Here is a 19,602-nt window from a genome sequence, read left to right as displayed (position 1 = left end):
ACCACTGTTTGTCAATAATTGTCCTACTACCGTAGTACTGGCCTTCATTGGTTTTATTTCACTAAACTATGTGGCACCAGATTAGCTGCTCAAGTAAACAAAGCTTTAAATTGTTACAGAAGTGAACATTCAGTAGACAGACACACAGAACAGACCAAGTGCTGACAGGTTAGGTGAGGCACAGATAGGGGTAGAACCTTTGAGGATCTTGAAAGGAGCACCAAGGAAGTGGCGGAGGAGATCCCATCATAAATTGTGCCCTTACTTACTTGACCTCCCCCAGCACTATGACTGACGTTATCCTTGGAGCCACAACGAGATTGAACATCACTATAATCAGTCTTCTCACTTAAGATCTTAACCTAAAATGAACAGGAGGCAGAGTAAGTGTGCCCAAGTTATATAAAGAAGCACTGAAAACAATGCCACTACTGTACCTTATAGCTGTCTGATTCAGAAGTAAAGATCCACTGCTTTTGTATTGCAGTGGAAAAGAATAATGCAAAAACCTTACATTTTGATAACTGCAAATGCATAATGGGGATTATGGGGGTTATTCACAAAGCTGTCAAAGGATCTAGCCGTAGCTTCGGCTGATACTTCGGCTAGCTTCGGCCCCAGGACCCCTCAGTAGAACCGAAGGGCTGCTGTACGGGCTATTCACTACAGCCCGTACAGCTCCCGAACTTAGCCGAGCGGCTCAGTCGAGCCGAATGTAAAATTGGAAGCTGGCCAACCGAAAGCCTGCTTCTGGCAGCTGGGCTGAGTCAGCCGTCATCTAACGGCTGGCTCCGGCCACTTGCAGAGACAGATCAGCATCCCTAGTTACCAGGGACGCTGTTCTGTCATTACACTGAGAACCCGGCTCTAGCCTGGTGCTGGAGGTGATCCTCCCTGATGGGCTGCACGTTGGGCTTGATGTCCTGCTGGCGCAGGGGACTGGTGGACCATAGCGCTCCATCCCCGTGAGACAGTGCCGTGATCCACAGGTGTGCGTGGCTCAGAGGGTGAACGTTGCTCTGCAGCGTGTAGTCGCTCTATACCAGAGTCTGTGCATCCCTGTATGTCGAAGCCTGCTGCATGCCACCGGGCTCGGTGTGCATGATGGATGAGCTGGAGCTTACACAGTGTCATTACACTGAGTGTACAGTGTCATAACACTGATAACCCGGCGGAGCCGCTGTGATATCACGTCGGCTCCTTCGGGTTCTCAGTGTGTAATGACACAAGGGCATCCCTGGTTACCAGGGACACCCATGTGTTATTAAGATAAGAGCTTAGCAGATCCGGCGGTAATATGAAAGCCGACTCTGCTGAGCTCTCATGGTACTGACAGTTCAGCGTCCCTGGTTACCTGGTAAACAGAAGACGCTGATCTGCCAGTACCATGAAAACTCAGCAGAGCCAGCTTTGATACCACTGCCGGCTCCGACAAGCTGTCATTGCAATGACAGCTGGTCCCGGCCAATAGAAAACAGTCGGGCAGAGCTAGCTGTCACTGCTAGCTCCACCCAATCGTTTTCTCTCTTTTTTCAACTGTTTTTCTATTCTGCTCGGTACAACAGAAGGTACCTAGCAGAGTAGCCGAGCCAGAGGCCCGAAGCCGGCCGCAAAAAGCCGTTGTACGGCTGATTGTAGTCGATGTACGGCTGAAATCAGCCATACAAGCCTGAAGTGAATAGCCGAACAGCGTTCGGCTCACTTCACTTCGGGTCTGTTATTCACTCGGCTGCCTACGGCAGCTTTGTGAATGACCCCCTATGAGTCCTCTATGAATTTTGCATGATAATGTCTTTTTTCCATGAAAATAAATCAATATATAAGCAAGCCTACATGTATTGCACTAAGCACATATAAATAAATAACATAAAGCACTCTATCCTTGATCAATGCCGCTCTAAACAATCTTTTCCCAGTAGCTGGATATGCTAAATGCTGCTAAATTGGGTAATTTTTTTAATCAAGTAATTTAGTTGTTGGTTTTGGACTATATTATATTACTAAGTGTACTCACTTCTAGTGGGCATTCTACCGCAAGGCTTATTATTGGTTCCTTTTGAGAAAGCAAACAATTGTTTTATAAACTGAAATCATTTAAAATTATGTTCCAATACATTAAAGTAGATGTGAACACTAGCTGAATGTCATTTAGTTTGCTAAAGGACTGTGCATCATAAACAATTGCCTTTATTTCAAAATAAAATACTATTTTCACTTTTCATCAATTGTTGCCGATCAGTATTGCTGATCACCTGTAGCCTCTTTGCATCCATTTCCTGTCCACATGCATGCATTCCAGCAACTGTTCATTTCTCAGGGTGGATTCCCTGATAATAGCAAAACTGGACCATGCCTGTGGAAATTGAATTAGCGCATCGGCTTGTAGTCTCCATAGGGAGAGTGTGTGACAGGCTGACAATGCAGGAGAACAGTTGAGAGACAGGGACAGAGTGTTGCCACTCTATAACAGAAAGTAACCTTCGTGGCAGGGTGACTGCTTAATAGTTTAATGAAGGCTGCAGATTTAAAAATATTAAAAAATAATTGAAATTACATTAATATTTTAAATCTTATATGCGGTTTATATGATTATGTTTACGTATACTTTTATGGTAATATCACAGTATTTTGTGGTCCACAGAATGGAAGCTATTACCTGTCCTACTTTGGGCTGATACCTAATGTTGTCTGTGGATCCAATCTTAGACCTGATGTTCTTCAGGTCAGGTAGTGGCTGGTTCATTAGACGCAATTGTTTCAATGTAGCCGGGGATTTTGGAGGTGTTCGGAGAATAGCCACTTTCCTTTCTGTAGACATGTATATGGCAGATTTCGGAGTTCCTGGAGTGCGCGGTGTACGTGAGTAGCTTGGTGTTCCTGGTGTGCCCGGTGTTCTTGAAGCATAGCTTGGTGGTGTTCCAGGGGTAATAGCTGTAGATCCAGGTGTAGTTGGGGTAGATGTTCCACTCTTTCCTGTTCTACTCCATATTGGCTCAGATCCTGAATATAGATTAGACACAGTTTGGGCAAGAGTTCAACGTTTATAAAATGTATTAAAACAATTGTCATTAGTATCTACACTGGTAAGTTTAGCAAGACTTTAGAAGTTTCTCCACAAATAGTGATTAACAAATATATAGCATTAATACAGGGGCGGCAAAGAACAGTATTTGGAGGGAGTTCTTTTGATTTTTCCATACAGAATGAAAATCAGATGCACTCCCCAAACTTTAGTGTGTTTCACAAAAATAAAGCAGACCTTGCATAAACAGGAATCATAAAAAGCTAAATGTTTGTATAACAGGGTAATTGTCAAAGTGCATAGTTAGAGAGGGGACAGGCTTTCCATAATTTACAAGATGACAACATATTTTTCGAACATAGAAACAAATCGTATGCAATCATTGTGCATGATTCTCCTTGCAAATTGTTTCTTTGTTGCTATGGGTTCAGCTCCTTTTCTCCATGCTCCCCTTCTTAGATGCTTCTTCACTACTCTCTTCCTTCCCTAGTTCCCTGTCTACCTTTCCTTACAGCTACACCACATAAATGTTCCTATCAGCCATGAGTATCTGAGATTTTCTAACTCACTGTCCCCAGGGCCGATGCTAGACTATTTTGCGCCCTAGGCAAGACCAGCTACTTGCACTCCCCAGCCCCCCTCCCGCGGTGCAACCCCCAATCCCCACCACGCGCGCAGCCCCATTTTCCTGCCAGCTAGCTTCCGCACGCGACAGGTGAATATAATTTAATGTGAAATAGTCAATAGCAAGCTGGCTATTAAAACCCCACCCAGCCAGCAGAGGAGCGGACCTGAGAGAGAAAGTTGCTATTGGCTTTTGCTATTTTGGAGGCTGCACCATAGGCAGCAGTGCGCCCTAGGCGGCTTCCTAGTTTGCCTAGTGGTAGAACCGGCACTGACTGTCCCTTCATCTTCCCCATAAATAGGGCTCTCTTATTCCCAATTCCCTTCTGCTGTGTTATCTCAGCTTCTTGGCCCCTCCGGTGTCCCACTCTATAAGATAGAGGGCTCAGCAATAGTGTAATGCACAAACACCAGACTTTTTCCCTGAGGTCTAAACTGGTCTACCCTGAAAATGTAATAAGTACCTAATACATAACCACATAAGACATGTGTGTGGACAGAGCAATTTGCATTACTCTACAGTAGTTCTACTTTAATTGTGCAAAAAACTTTAATAGTATTATGCAATGCATACAACGTATTTAATTATTATAATAATTTGGAACATTTTAAAATGTATCGGATTATATAAAAAAGCAACAGAATTAAGAATGATGTGCAGTAAAGCCACAGCAACCAATGCAATTGAACGATTTGTTCATTTTGAGAACAGAGCAATGAAAGATGATTTCTTATTGGTTTATATGGGTTACTACACAATAATCAAAAGTCCAGACTTTTTGGAAAAAGTGGAGAAGAGTTAGAGACCCAGTAAGAGCTTGTGCCGTCACGTCCTACCCTGGTAGCCACACGGAAAGTGAGAGGAATCTGAGCAGAAGGGACATACACATAAAATAAACACATGACAGGGGTTCCAGCCCTTCCCCACCCTATCTGAGACTAAAAAGTAAAGGTCGGCAAACATACTGGTGGTACGTCTCACTGAAGAAGACACAGAAGTGCTGGTGGATATAGAGTTTTCTTCCTTATCTATAGGGATGATCTTCCTGGTGGGATGGATGGAGGAAGGTCTAGGCAAGGATGAGCGTTTTTCTGGACTCTTATTCCCCCCATCCTAAACAAAGCACCAAAAGGTAAAGAAATTACAACATTGTAAAAATTGCTTTTAGAAAAATCCTAGTGAAATAACAATAATTCATTTATTCCTAGTAAACTACTAGCTTTACTACAGCAAGTGAGAGACGCTGTAACTTTATTTCCTCTAGCATCTTTAATGTGTTATTTGTGTATTTCTAAAACTGAAAGAAAAAAGAAAATGAAGTAATGTAATAATAATGAATATTTCCAAAGTGTATGCATTTTACAGTTTAAAAAAATCAGAAACATATTTTCCATGACTCTGTATTAGAAAAAAAAATCAGATCATAGGATGGTATTAGTTACTATAAGGTGCCTGCTCCCAGTTTGTTCATAATATCTCCTCTCCTGATCTGCCACTTCAGTCCCATACAGTTCTGCGCATGTTTCAAATTTTTGAAAGTTGGAACAGCACAGGGCTAAGCAAAGCCCACCCCATGTGATTGTGCTTAGCTGCAGTAGGTACATTACAATGTAGGGCAATTTTTTGTTGAATGCTTTGTACCTGGCATTCTTGATATATCAGCGACTAAATCCCAGTCCTGATCTGGGTAACAGCTCCCATGGGTTCAGCAATGGCACCACAATAAAATGGCATAAAATCTGTCACTTCTGGTGCCAAGGCTCAGAGTGTCAGGGCACTGGAGGTGGAATTTTGCTTTGTCAGGCTTATTGAGTGTTTTACATAGAAAAGCTCCTCTCAGTGTCAAGTGTCTATACCATATGTTACCAACTACAGCTATTCCTCTACCTATGTCAGAAGTGTTAAAAAGGGCAGCACCGTGCCTCAAATTTGACAAATTATTTTCCCTTCCTCTTCTGTCCACCCCTGGGCATCTATGGTTAAATTCAACAAGAGAACTGTACAAGGGAAGGGGAATCAGGAGTAAGAAGAGCTTAGAAACATAACCCTGTCTCTCTTTTCTCTTGTTTAGTGGTTTGTACAAAATAAAATTAGTTCTGTATATGAAGTATATTGTATTCCACCTCCTAACAGTGCATTCTAGCATTAGTTTTCCCTAAAAACAATCAAAGGACACAAGCAGAGGAGCTTCACAAAAGAGCATAATCATTTAGGTGGGTCTAGGGCCACATGATGTCAAGATATTGCCTTGATGTATTGTTGTGCCTGTTTCTGTAACCAAATTGATATTAACATATATAGAGTCATAACGAAGTGGCTGGGAGACACTAGCACCCTTTTCCTGCCATTGAATACTGTCAAACCGACTTTACACATTATTGAGTTTCTATGTGTCTTTGCCCAATGGATCAGAAATCATTTTGTGTTTTTTATCAGCTCCAATGACAACACAGAAGTCGCAGGGAAATCTCCCCAGTGGGGTCACAGTCAGTAATAACACTTTAAAGTAGTCTTAAAGTGGACCTTCACTCCCTTTCACTAAAAATCACATCAGCATACAGCTCTGCATGCTGATTTAAAATCATCTTGCATTCATTAGTTTAAACAAACATGTTTTCCATTTACTTACAAATAGAGTTTATCACTTCCCGGTCCAGTTTTGGCACAAATTATGTAATGTGCTCAAGCATTGCATCCTGGGAAGGTTACACCAGCAGAGCATTGCTGGGAAATCTCATCTGTAATTTCATGAGATCTCAGGGAAAGGCATTTCCTCCCCTAAGATGATGTGCATGGTCACATGCCCTAGTCACATGTGCCAGAGTTCCAGGAAGTAAAGTGAGATCTAGTAATCTGCCCTTAGCAAAAATGGCCACTGTCATAAGACTGGAGAAGAAAAGAGAAACAAGGTATGCAAAGAATACAAAGCCGGCAATTATCTAGAAGTATGTGTTTGTAGATTGCCATTACTAAACATTTCTAATGGTGTGTATGTTGTTATTTTTAAAGATCTGGGTAAAGTTCCTTACCCAGAAAAACTGCAAAAGAAAAATCTCGAGTTGTGCTTTAAAATTACATCGTATCTGGATGGCCTACGATTCAAGCCAGGTTGCCCTAATTTGCACTCCTATAGCCTGTTTCTAATAGATTTTGCATCTCTCTAAAATGTATTCTTCCTAAAAGAAGGCAGAAGTTTTTACTACTCACAGGGGTCCTGTCCTTGGTTTGCCGAAGGGCACTTGGCATCTGCTGAGAATCTCCCCCTGTTGGCATAGCAGGAAAAAGAAAAACTTAATGGTTACAATCACTTATTTCAATGGGATGAAACCACCAGACAGGAGGTCCTGGTAGACCAGCTTCTTTTCACATCATAATTAATATCCCTCTACTTCTGCTAAGTGTTTTAGTTGTTCCTGGTTCTTTATGATGATTTTGCATTGTTAGCACTTGCTTAACAATACTGGCTAACATTATTTATTAAAGGATTGACATAAACAGAACCTGCTCTAATGAAAAATTGAGCAAAAGAATAAACATAAATGATCACTATACCTTTATCGGCTCACCTTAATACAGATTAATACATATTATAACCCATATACTGTACAATAACAGGCTTTACAGGACACGTGTACACATTTCTAATGGTATAGGCACCCAATTCATTCTACAGCAAGAATGAAATTCTAAACAATTACTCTCAACTTTCAGTCAATTTCCCACAGTGCTTTCCTAAATAACTGAAGAAATGCTAACTACTGGGAAAGTGACCACTTTATTACTGGAAACTTATTATTTTACAATTACTGTATCTGTATTTTCTTTGATATCTGTGTTTGACGGAAAATGTCTGCTTACCTAAATCTTGATTTTACCCTAAGGAAGCTAAACTGTTGTCATACCATAATGCTCTTAGGATCTGCAGCTGGTTTGACATACAAGCAGCAGATAAAGTGTGTGCATAATCTGTCAGTAAACTCTGAGCAATTAAAGTGGGCCTGATATCTGGTCTATAACCTGTTTGGGAAATGTCACCTCACTTGCAGTTCTGGTGACAACTTCGCTGAGACAGGTAACCTTAGCAATCTACCCACGTTTCTGGTTGGAAAAAAAATTACTTTATTTTTACACAAAATTTATAAAAAAACAGTAACTTTTTCGGGGTACAATCCACCTTGTACTGCGACATGGTCGCAAGAACACCACATAGCAATACAGTACAATCACACAAATAAATTACATTCACTCAGCGGCGTGATTCCTGACATGTAGCACATGAAAAAGGTCCTGGGAAATTTACCCTTTGGGGGTGAAGATAAAAATTAAAGCCTGAAAAGAGTTTTATCCTTATCCTTCCTAATTGAAAAATGTTTTATTGCTGTTTGATCCTTGTTGGAGAGATTTGTTTTTATTTTTTTGTCCTGGTGACCACCATCACTGGGACACAAAGTGAGGCATATCCCCACCCCCAAATAGGCAAATCAGACAATAAAATGAATGGCTGATGGTGCGATAGATGATGGTAAGTATAAAGGTATGAGGCTGATGGTATGGAAAGAGGAAAAACATTTCCACTAACAAACTGGAAAATAATGAAAAACACAGCACTGCAACCTCTTTAACAAGCACCAGCGCTTAGATAAGAAAGACTGTGGTTAGGTATATGCCATAGTGCAAGCATAGCAATGTGGGCTTATAAGCATCAGTAGGTGCAGAGGTAATAAGGCATGAAAAGAGATGGAGGTGAGATGGTCAAATGTTTTGTCGGGTCAATGATAGAACCAACAGATTTTATAGGCTTCAGGACTTATACAAAAATGGAGAAGCCAAGCTTGAATAGAGGTCGGGAGTTGAGACATCTATTGTCTGCCACATACAATGCTGTTTTAACACCTCTCTGTGGGCAGGTTAATAACACCTCCAAGACTCCAATTATGCAAATGCAATCAACACCTGGTTGTGACTAACAGATTATGTGGATTGGAGCAACATTCACTATATTTATTCTCAGATAATTTTTTGTACAAGTCATTCTGAATTGAGAAAGCTGGTTGGATTACCAGTGAAACATCTTCAAGAAAACAGCAAGTCCAGTAGCCTTGACTTATTTTTTTACAGATATTCTTTGCAAAGCATTTTTTGGGGCACATTCACTAAACTAAGGGAAAACTGCCCTGCAAAGTGAGAATTCCCTTGCAATGTAAACACCCAATTTCCCTTTAGTAAATGAACCCCATTGACTTAGAAAGTCACAAAGCAATTGGGGAAACTTGACATCCAGGGGACTAGGTTTTTCAGAAGGTCATCAATGGCAGCCTCCATACTTCTTCACTATAGCTTTCCTTTACTAAAACACAACATAAACGGACTTTGCCCTCCTCATGGTGAACCAATGAATGGCACATGCTGCTTAAAAGCATTTTTATGCTCCTTGGAGGTAATTACTTGAATGGTTGCCTTCCTGATGAATTGATATAAGCAAAATCTTGAAATCCTTAAGATTTGGAAGCCTTGTTTAGCATACCTCCAACAAGACTTAAGATCACAAAGTCTGGCATATATTACAATCCTCCCACTCATAGACATGTTCTCGTCCAAGTAAGCAGATTCTTTCTTTTTATTAACTTTCTTTTTTGTGCAATTAATTTTTCCTTTCTCTATATGAGTTATTTTACACCATCCATTAACCTACAACCTTTGTCTGTCTTTCTCCACTATCCCCTTCACAACCAATTAAACGTTTCATTCTAGAATGGGCCTTCACCTTATGGTTCATCTATAGTAAGTTGGTTACTCCACTTTTCTTCCCTTTTCTTATAGTGCTGCCTCACATATAAGATGTCCCCCTGTACATGGAAACAGCCTTTACCTATTATGTTTGCTATTTTACAATATGAATTAAAAAACAGAAGGTACAGTAGGATAGTTTCCAGTATTCTTATTGCTTATTGAAGTATTTCTTATCACTGCCCCTCTTTTCACAACCTTTAGTGATAATTCATGTAGACCAGGGGTACCCATTAGGTAGATCGCGATCTACCAGTAGATAGCAAAGCGAACACTGGTAGATCGTGATTGGCTCACTGACCTGTGTCCTGTCCTACCCGCGGTGCTCGTGCGGCTGAATGTGTCAGATGCCACAGACGGGAAGGAGAGAGGAGAGGAGACTTGGGAAGCTGCTGCAGTGGAGGTAAGAAAAGACAGACAGGAGAGAGACAGCAGTGAAAGTGAGAGAAGGAGACAGCAGAGAGAGAGAAGAGACAGCAGATAGAAACAGGGGAGAGAGAGAGAGAAGAGAGGGCCGGTTCACACCACAAAGTCTGCGTTCCAGAGTGTTCCGCCTCAAGAACGCATTGGAACGCAAGTCAATGGCACCGCAGCTACGCCCCCCCCCACCCTCAGTGTGATCGCCCGCACTTCGAACGCAGGCACATTAATGCCTGCGTTTCGGTCCAGTGCGATCTGCAAAAATGCAGCATTTTTGCAGATCGCACTGGACCAGAACGCAGTGCCAGCATTCCGGGTGCGGGCGATTGCACCCCTCCCGCCGCTGAATGCAGGGTTTTTTTCGTTGGTAGATCTCATTAAGCTCGTCATTTGAAAAGTAGATCTCCAGACGAAAAATTGTGGGCGCCCCGATGTAGACTATACTGTATACTAACTCCCTCGCTCAGTCCATTGCTAAACCGAGTGTCATAAAAGTTTCTTAGTCAAATCCCTGTTCAGTTCATGTATATCAATCAGTCACATAATGTATAAAGATGCGAGAGCAATGAAGGAAATTACAAGCATGTCCAATGTAGTTGAAAGCAAATGGCCCTGCTTGTGCATTCAAAGGTTAAAAGATAAATATAAAATATATTAAAATAACCTGACCTATTTTCTCATCTATCTGACCTTCTTAAATGCAATATCAGCTGGATCATAATAAAACTTTACAAGTTTTATCACTTTTCCTTCTTCTTTTCCTCTTCAAACACGAAAGAAATGTCAATATAATTAAATGTTTTATGTATTTTCAAACTGCCAACTCATTGTCATTGTCAGTTATGTTAGAAAAACTGTCACATTGTTTTGCTTGATGACCGTACAGGGCTCCGAAACGTTGCTATATTCTGTGACACCATGCTTATCTGAACGTCAATAAAGGACAGATATATAATGAGGACCTCGGGGTGCTGGTAACCTTACTGCTTTTCCCTCCCCATTGTCAGGTATGTGACCTGATTGAAAATTCTCCATTTTAGCGTTCAAAGGATCAGTCCACTTAAAACGAACAAATCAGTTATGAGTAACCCTAACCGGGTGAAAACACACTTGGGCTTTTTATAGTCTTGGAGACTTCCCCAAGACATTTATCCCTCATATTCCCACCTTACCATGAAACCTCATCTTAATATATTAATCTACATGATTTATGATATATAGAAAATTCTAGAAAAGTGGAATTCTTTTTTTAACACATGCAGCAGCCTGGACCTACTGCAGAGATGGTCAAGGATAAATGAGGACAGTTGGAGATTCAACCCACAAGCGTCTTCTAACTGAAATACAATTTAAAGATAGCAATCAGAAAGTTTGATCTGAAACAGGAGCGGCAACATGTGGCAATTGTGGGTCAATGGTTGCCGATTCATCACATACAATAAACCAGGGCCGGATTAAGGACAACCGATGCCCTAAGTACAGGCCAACAATAGTACCCCCTTGGCCCCTCCATTGCCTAACTGACAAGATATTAAGACTCAATAAGTGCCAAAGGTGAAATTAAGGTTTCAGAATCTACAAACCTTCTTCAGTTTTTTGTTATTCCAGGCCAGCCCTTTTTCATTTTATTTTACAGATTGGGATCAAGATCAAAGAACTGACTGAAGCCTTTTATTTAGCAAAGGGACATCACAGAGTTTCTCTCCTAGCTATACAGGATAAGTGCAATTTAAAACAAAGTACACTTTGAAGGCTAGGGGAAAAACTATGTGGTGCCCCCTCCCTTGGTGCACTAAGCCCCTGCTTATTTTACTTATTTTGGTTCATCCAGCCCTGTATTGAATGTGTAATACCTAAATGGTTTTTCAAGTTTATGTAGTACAGACTGAGATCACGCACACTTTAAGCTAACATATATAAGCACAAACAAGGAAGGGGGGGCTGTATTTACAGAAGATAGAAATAAATTAAATTAACTTATCTCTATGTTAGGCAAGAAAAGACTCAGAGGTGATGCAATTAATGTATGAGACAGAGGCAAATCAATGGAGATGTGTACCATGGTTGCAATCGATCATGAGGTTTCCACCAGAACAGAGACATGGATATACAAACTTTTAAGAAAGCACTAAGTCACTATGCCAAGATACAACCAATGCACGCTTATGGCTTCGAAAGCGAAAGTGATCATGAATTCTGCAAAGAAATGAACAAGAATCCATAAATCAACAAATAAATAGAACAAGAAACTAAATAAAAAGCAACACAAAGTAAAATAAAATGTTTGCAAGGCTTTAACATGGAAAATTAGTTAATTATGGAAGCCCAAAAATTCTCCAAATGGAAAAACAAAGGAAAGAGAGAAGAAATTCTGCAAGGATGAGATCTGCAAGCAACGCAACATGGAAACTAACCAAAATTATGTTTGCCAGCCACATTTGCAAAAAACTGAACAGAGCGGTCACCTGCCGGCTTCCTTCTCACGCAGACCTGGTGGGCCGGTCTAGATTGCTTGACCGCAGGTTTTAAAATAACTTTCCTGGAGGGAGAGTGGGTCTGAGCATCTGATTTTTTACCAATTTCAGCTTTCTTAAGAACTGCTATAGATAGGGGAAAATGAGAAAAAAGAGAAAGAAAGTACAAGTCAGGGGAAATTATAATTTACAGTAACATTAAAAACACTGTTGAATTGTATCTACTTATTTATGCTCCCTGGATGAGCTGTAAAGCTGTGCTTGGCTATAAAAGATGAGTAAGTGATGGACCTTTTTTTCTTCTCACTTCATCTCTGGAAGTTGTGCAGGGTTCCTTCTTAGTCATTTTTCTTTCTGGAGTAGAAGTTCGACCTCGGCCAGTTTTGTTCTGCTTATCTTTTCTAAACCTTTCAATAGGAGGCTTCTGTACTTCTCGCTCTACTTTCTCCTCTTTCGGAAGTGCTTCTATAGCTTCAGTCATGATGCTTCTTTCATCATCTGCACAATTGGAAAGTTAGAAGAGCAGCATATACATGGGTGTTTAGAGAAAGCAAAGAACTACTAAAAGTTGAAAGCCAAAGCTAGCTATCTAAGGTAGAAATTCTACTGATTAATAATATTATTATTAATAATAAATATGTTTCTCTTTTGAAAAGTAATTACAACTAACATTCTAACAATATTAATGCCAATATATAGTACTATAAATCAACTATGCTAAAGTGTCAGTTATGTCTGCTGCGGTAAACATTTTTAATCTTAAAGCACATGTTAAGAAGGGTTTCAAGGATAAATTAAAAATTGACAATTGCTGGAGGCCCCCATGGTTCCACACAAAGTGGTCCTCCCTTTTGCAATAACGATTTCACTTTAATTTTACCTGCAGCACCTGGCATTGTCATATGGCCATTTCTAATGTTATGACATGCTGTAATTGCTACTATAATTCAGAAATATAAGTTAGTCTTGCAATCACACAATAGGGAGTTGCAAGAAGATTGATGGAGAGGGGATGCCTTTTTGTTACTTCACAGAGTAGTCCAAAGTGGGAGTATAATTGCATTTTATCCATGAAAAAGCATTTTATATATTTTATGCTAGTGTATTTTTTAAATGTGCCTATTGCTTACATCTGAACTCCAGTCAGATATAAAGTAATTGCTGAAGTTATGCATCCGTAAAAAATAATGGCATGCATTTTTAAATGCAGCTAGTGTAAGTGCAATTTAACTTGGTATCAGCTTCTTCTTCTGTAATCCCCTGTGTAACAACAGACTGTGAGAGGCAGCACTAAGGGTCAATCAGCTATACTGCAATGCACACGTGATGACAAGGAACATGTTCACAGGAAGAGAGAGCAGAGTGAACAGAGGGACTGGGTAATTTCTCTTGTGTTGCTCCTTTACTGTCCAATCACAAGCTGTGGGTAGGCAGGTGACCAAGCTGTATAGCTTATCTGGAGCAGAGAAAAGTTAGGTTACCAATCTGGTTCTACTGTTTGGGTAGTCTGTATGAATCTCAGAACTAAATGGACAAAACTACAAATCATCTGACAGTTAAAACTGTTCCTATATTTGCATTCAGCTCTGTAGCTGCTTGCCTGAAGTTTGGCTTTAAATAAAATTAAGGCTGTCTTCTGTACATCAAATATTTATCTTATCTTTCAGCACATTGTTAAAGAGGAACTTTACCCATATCTTCAAAATAACAACAAAGACATCTTTAGAAATGTTTAGGCAATACACAAACAAATACCGGACTTCTAGATCATTTCCGGCTTTTTATTTTTTTGCATTCCTTTTTTTAGTTTTCTTCCCCAGTCTTCTGTCAGTGGTCAATTTAACTAAGGGCAGGTTACTAGATCTCCCTTTACTTCCTGGAACATTGACACATGTGAGTAGGACATGTGACCATGCACTTCATCTCCTGGGAGGAAAATGCCTTGTGAGATTACAGATGAGATTTCCCAACAATGCTCTGCTGATGTAATCTTCCCAGGATGCAATGCTTGGGCACAATTACATAATTTGTGCCAAAGTGAAACATGAAGTGGAAAAAAATTGCAAGTAAAATAAAAATATGTTTTTGTAGCTAATGAATGTAAGATGGTTTCATATCAGAGCTGTATGCTCATGTCATTTTTAGTCAAAGGGGTAAAGCTCCACTTTAATGACAGTGCTGAAACAATAACAATATTACTTGGCTAATTCCACTGTGTAGGTGTCAAGGCTACATTAAGTTTCAAATGTATTACACAGCTACTCAATATGAGTTACTGCATCTTGCTAGAAACATGCTCCCTCTGCATTTCAGCTCATTTCATTTTCTACATTTCTGGATTTAGTGATTCATTAAAAATCAAATAGCAAAGTACAAATTATTTTGTTGATGTACAAGCTGTTTATCTGTCTGCCAGCTAACCTGTTACGCCCCTTCTCCTTAACAAACTAGCAATTACACATTTGTCACCAGCTCAGAGAGCTGACAGCTGTCCTTTGTGCTGAGAACACTTTATTGCTGTTAGCTGTTCTCATGTATTCACTGCACTATTACGTCCAAACAATGGCAATTTTAAAGCCAAAAGCCGATTCTTTTTAAAATATGGCAGCTTTTTTTTTAGAGAAAGAGGTAAACAGAGCATCACTTCATCTTTCTATATTTGGAGGATTCCAGTTACTCTTTCTAAGCACTGCTCCATATCTATTATAGTTATATACTGCAGAGCCTCACAAAGTGCATATGGCACCCACAGTGATGTGTAGAGATTTTGATGTTTCTCACAGGGACACAGCAAACACTACTGTGTATGGTTACCTAGACCCTGTAGGATGTTCAATAAACACAACAGTTAATGGGTATACAACTTCCCTATGGCAGAACACAGACTGCAATATTGCATTGTGTGCAGGTAGCACATCAACACCCTGTATTTGCAGGCAGAAAGAGGACAGGTAATCCATGTGATTAACATATCTTAAAATTTTCCTGATTTGCCTTGCCCTGAGGATATTAAACTGGTTGGTGATGGAGGTAGAATATGGCTTTCAATATTCTCTTGCCAGTGGAAGATCTCATCTCTATGATTAAGCCCGATGGGTGAAACATGTTGATTGACAGTGTGTGTATTACTTTGGAATAAAAGTTTTATTATATTCGGTGAAGATCCGAGGAGCGTGGTTATGGCATGGGATTTGCCAGTAGAAGAAGGTGCATATTTTAGGACTCTCTGATGCGTGACATTTACAGCTGCATAGGTCTTGTATATTTTCCAGAAGAACAAAGTAGTAAGTATAAATTAAGTCTGACAACTATAATTTTGCATTATGGCCTCAAAAATATATAAATGTGTATCCATATCTGGACTCTACACTCCTGCTTAATGTAGACCTTGGCATTCTAAATTACAAACATGAATGCCATTGATCACAGATGTTATCTAATCACATGTGTAATTCTCCTAAATACTTTATTATGCCAAACTTGGGTTGAGTGACCCATGGATTACTCTGCTTCAATAGTTAGAATTCCCATGGCTGTGAGAGCATAACAATACATACAACAGAAGCTGTATTAAACTAGGTGGAGCCAAATCCAGAATGGATTAAGGAAACAAATAAATGTTTTATGTAAAATATGCATACAACGCACTGAGTAGCTGTAAATAATAGGTTAATGTTTTTAAGAGTTTGTACCAAATATTCTTAGTTAAAGCAAATAACCCTTTTGAATCCTTTGCAAAAAGTAAAATGCTAACACTAAATGGTGGATAGTGGTGGAGGAGATGTGTCTACTGTTTAAATATCACTTAAAGCTTAACTCCAAACAAACAGCTACATACAAAGATGACATTTATATAAGGGAGCTGTTGCATCTGTCAAAAGAATTGTATTTCTGTCCACCCAGTCCTGAGATTTACACAGCTCTCCCATGAAACACAGCATTTTTGGTAGGGCAGGAGACCTGTCTTTTCTCTTCTGCAGTTAGATAACACAGCTAAGTGACTCTGCTCTCTTTCCCTTGTCAGCATGCTCCAAGTTAGCACATCAGCACTGCAGCAAACTGATTGGCTCATTGTGCTGCCCCTCACTCTCTCAGCTTGAGGTCTGCAGAGCAGATAGCAAGAGGCTGGTACCAAGTTAAATTCAACTGACTGCACTACTTGCGATTAAAAATACATTGAATGGTGTACTAATACAGAGATTCATTATTTTAGTGTCTTTTTTTTATTTGCCAGGAGTTCAGCTTTGGATGAGTCGCACCATTCTGGAAATGTTCAACTTTAAAATTTTGTGGAATACACTTTAGCAGTTTAGCTCTCTTGGAGTCTCTAGAAATTTCTGGGAAATCTACATACCCAAGCACAGATTCCTGGAGAGCAAATGGGGAATTGTTAAGTTAGGTATGTTTAAATGCAATAAAATAAACGGTGCATCCTGTAAAATCTGATTGGCTGAGTATATTGTTGGATAATCCAGCTGATGCATCAGATGCCATTTTGCAAAAACTATCTAACCAAGAGAAAAATAGAAAAGTGACTTACCTTGTGTGTCCACCCAGATGCTATCTGTATCCAGAATGGAATCATCAATGGTTGTTTCATCCCTGTAATCATCCTGTGTTTCTGTCTTGTATTCTGTTTCCTCCCTTTCTGGGGAAGCTGGCATGCAAGGTGACCCTTCTTTGGGCTCTTCATTTGATTCCTCTTCTATTATTTCTTCTTCCTCCTCCTCCTCCTCCTCCTCTTCTGTTAAGGGCTTTTCATCAATTTCAGGAGGCTGTGTTGCTGCAAAACGGACATTGTGAGCCCCAGATTCACCTTGATCTACAGTAGTTTGCTCTACCTTTATAAAGTCATCTTCGACCGTGACCACAGACTCAATAATTCCTTGTATTTCTTCTGCATATTCCTCAACTGGTTCTTTAACAACATTCTCTAACTCAGCTTCCTCAGGCAATTCTTGTGTTAGTTCTTTACTACTTTCATCTGTTACCTCTAACTCATGTATCTCTTTATCAGATTCTTCATTTACTGGCTGTGTTACTTTCTGATCAATTTCTTCTGTCTTTGCTACTGTCTCCATAGTTTGTTCTACTTTAGGTTCATCCAACTTTTCTTCTTCTGCTGCTTCTGGCTCCTCCTGCTTTATCTCCTGTGTAAGAGATACAGTAGTGTCAGATGGTCCTTGCTGGATCTGCATTGTGATATCTTCAATATCTGTTTTTTGAGAAACTACAGGTGTCACATTCTGGTTGACTTCTTGTAATGGCTCTTGAGCTTGTTCTGGTTCCCCACTAGATTCATAAGACTCTTCTTTGTCAACTGCCTCTTGATGTACTAAGTCAGGCTTTGCACCTTTCTCTTTCAAATCAATTTCAGAAAGTTTGATGCCCTCCTTCATAGTGACTGCATCTTCATCAGAAATTACTTGAACAAGGATGGAATCAGAATCTTTTACAGTGTCTTGGGGTTCAGTAACGGCTCCTTTCTCATCTTCTTCTTGTGCCGGCAGTTCAGAAGGTTCTGTAACTTCTTGACTAAGTGTTTCTTCTGTAGATAGCTTGACTTGTTCGGATGCCTCTGTTATAGATGTCTCAGGGACAGTGTCAAGGATTGTTTTACTTTCTTCAGGTTTTGAATCTTGTACATATATCTTATCCATTTCATCTTTAATCTCTGGGGTTTCTATTTTATCTTTCAAGCCAGGCTCTGTGCTTTCTACTTTGTCTTTAATCTCTGCTGTCCCTAATGATTCTTTTAACTCAGCCTGGTCCTCTCCTTTTTCTGGAACAGGATCAAGTTTTGTCTCACCAAACTTTTTATCCAGCTCTGACTCCCACCCCAGTGACCCAGAGTCACTGCTGGGTTCCTGCAATTCTATTCCACGTTTTTCTGCTGCTGCCAGTTTTATCTCAATAATAGATGGGTCTACTCCAAGGCCTTCATAAAGGGTAGACATTCCCCCACTCACACTTTCACTGTCTTGTACAGGAGAGGGAAGAGGGACAGTATATTTATTGAACACACAGTAGCCTAGATCTTCCTGCTGGCTATCTGTCTTTACAAGGAGGCTGCTTCCTTCAATTACAGATTCTTGCTGTATTACACTACCTTCATCAATAATGACCTCAGAAGCTCCAGACTTTCTTCTAGCAAGATCTGCATCTGCACTACCTGAATCTAGCCGGGATCGAGGTTGAGTTAAATCTAGCATTTCTGGCAAGTCTGGTGCCATGATAGAACCATTCTTGTAGTAATCTTTAGTTGGGTATTGAGATTCACATAATGGCTCTAACTCAAACCTTTCCTTCCCTATATCTTTTTCTGTTTCTTGTTTATCTTCTTCCTTCTCCTCTTCTTCCTGCTCCACATCTTCTGGGAATGAAAGAGATTTTTCAATAGCTGGAGTGGTGGCTGGCAAATCACCATCATCCCCGTCATCTAGGCTCCCACTTGTGTTAGAAAGAATATCAGTTGCTAAAGGAGAAAGGTCATGGGCACGAGCATAGCTGAATCCTAGTGCTATGGAGTCAAGACAAGACATTGGAAGATTTATAGACATGCTTCTTTGCTCAATGGCAGATCTTCCACCAAGTCCTAAACTACGACTAAGGGTCAGGTCATCTTTATTTTTACTAAGGAACTCTGATTTGTCCGCATAGATATTTGGATCAATTGTAAATAAACGATCCCCTGAACATACAGTTGCATGAATCTTCCCAGATGTGAGAGTACTATAACCAACCTCATGAGTTGGTCTGACCTTTTTCTCAACAACTGGGGCCAAGTCATCCTCCTCTTCCTCTTCTTTAGCTATATGTGGGATGGAAGCAGCTTCATAAGGGGGTTCTTTGACATCAGTTAACTCATAGTAATCACTGCTTTGTTGACCACTACCTTCTAAAGCTTCTTCTTTCAGAGCAGATGTTTCAAAATATGTGGACATTCCAGACTTATCTTCCTCCAGCTTGATTTTATGATCAACTATATTTTTGCTATCATCCTTAGATTCTGGTAAAGATATCTCTTTAGTAGATTCCAATATTAATTCTTTTCCATCTTGAATCTCAAAGGTATCTACTGCTGATGTCTCCTGTTTCTCTTTCACTTGCTTTTCATCATCACTAGCTTTGCCACTAAAGGTTTCATCTTGTTCTGACACTACACACACTTCCCCTAATGCTTCTGAGATATCAGATTTGGTGTAGCCATCTTCTCTTTCATCAAGTTGTTTGTCAGAAATTTTACTAGACACATCACTTGGGGTTGCTGAAGT

At 40.0% G+C, this 19,602-nt stretch overlaps 1 protein-coding gene across 2 annotated transcripts in view; it reads right to left on the bottom strand.

Annotated features, from left to right (window-relative positions):
* Positions 1-19,602, bottom strand: part of MAP2 (microtubule associated protein 2) — a 95,725-nt gene that overhangs the window by 5,580 nt on the left and 70,543 nt on the right. Inside the window, exons 6-9 of one of the 2 annotated variants that reach the window (XM_018565462.1) lie at positions 6,855-6,910; positions 4,613-4,760; positions 2,657-3,000; positions 270-362 (exon numbers count right to left, since the gene is read on the bottom strand). In XM_018565462.1, coding sequence (XP_018420964.1) covers positions 270-362; positions 2,657-3,000; positions 4,613-4,760; positions 6,855-6,910 — 641 coding nt within the window. The remainder of the gene's footprint in view (positions 1-269; positions 363-2,656; positions 3,001-4,612; positions 4,761-6,854; positions 6,911-19,602) is intronic. The other variant, XM_018565463.1, reaches the window with a different exon arrangement.

This window comes from Nanorana parkeri, unplaced genomic scaffold (assembly GCF_000935625.1).
Source record: "Nanorana parkeri isolate BGI_ZX_2015 unplaced genomic scaffold, ASM93562v1 scaffold849, whole genome shotgun sequence".
NCBI lineage: Eukaryota > Metazoa > Chordata > Amphibia > Anura > Dicroglossidae > Nanorana > Nanorana parkeri.
The sequence above is the reverse complement of the archived record's forward strand: the minus strand, read 5'-3'. Positions and strand labels throughout refer to the sequence as shown.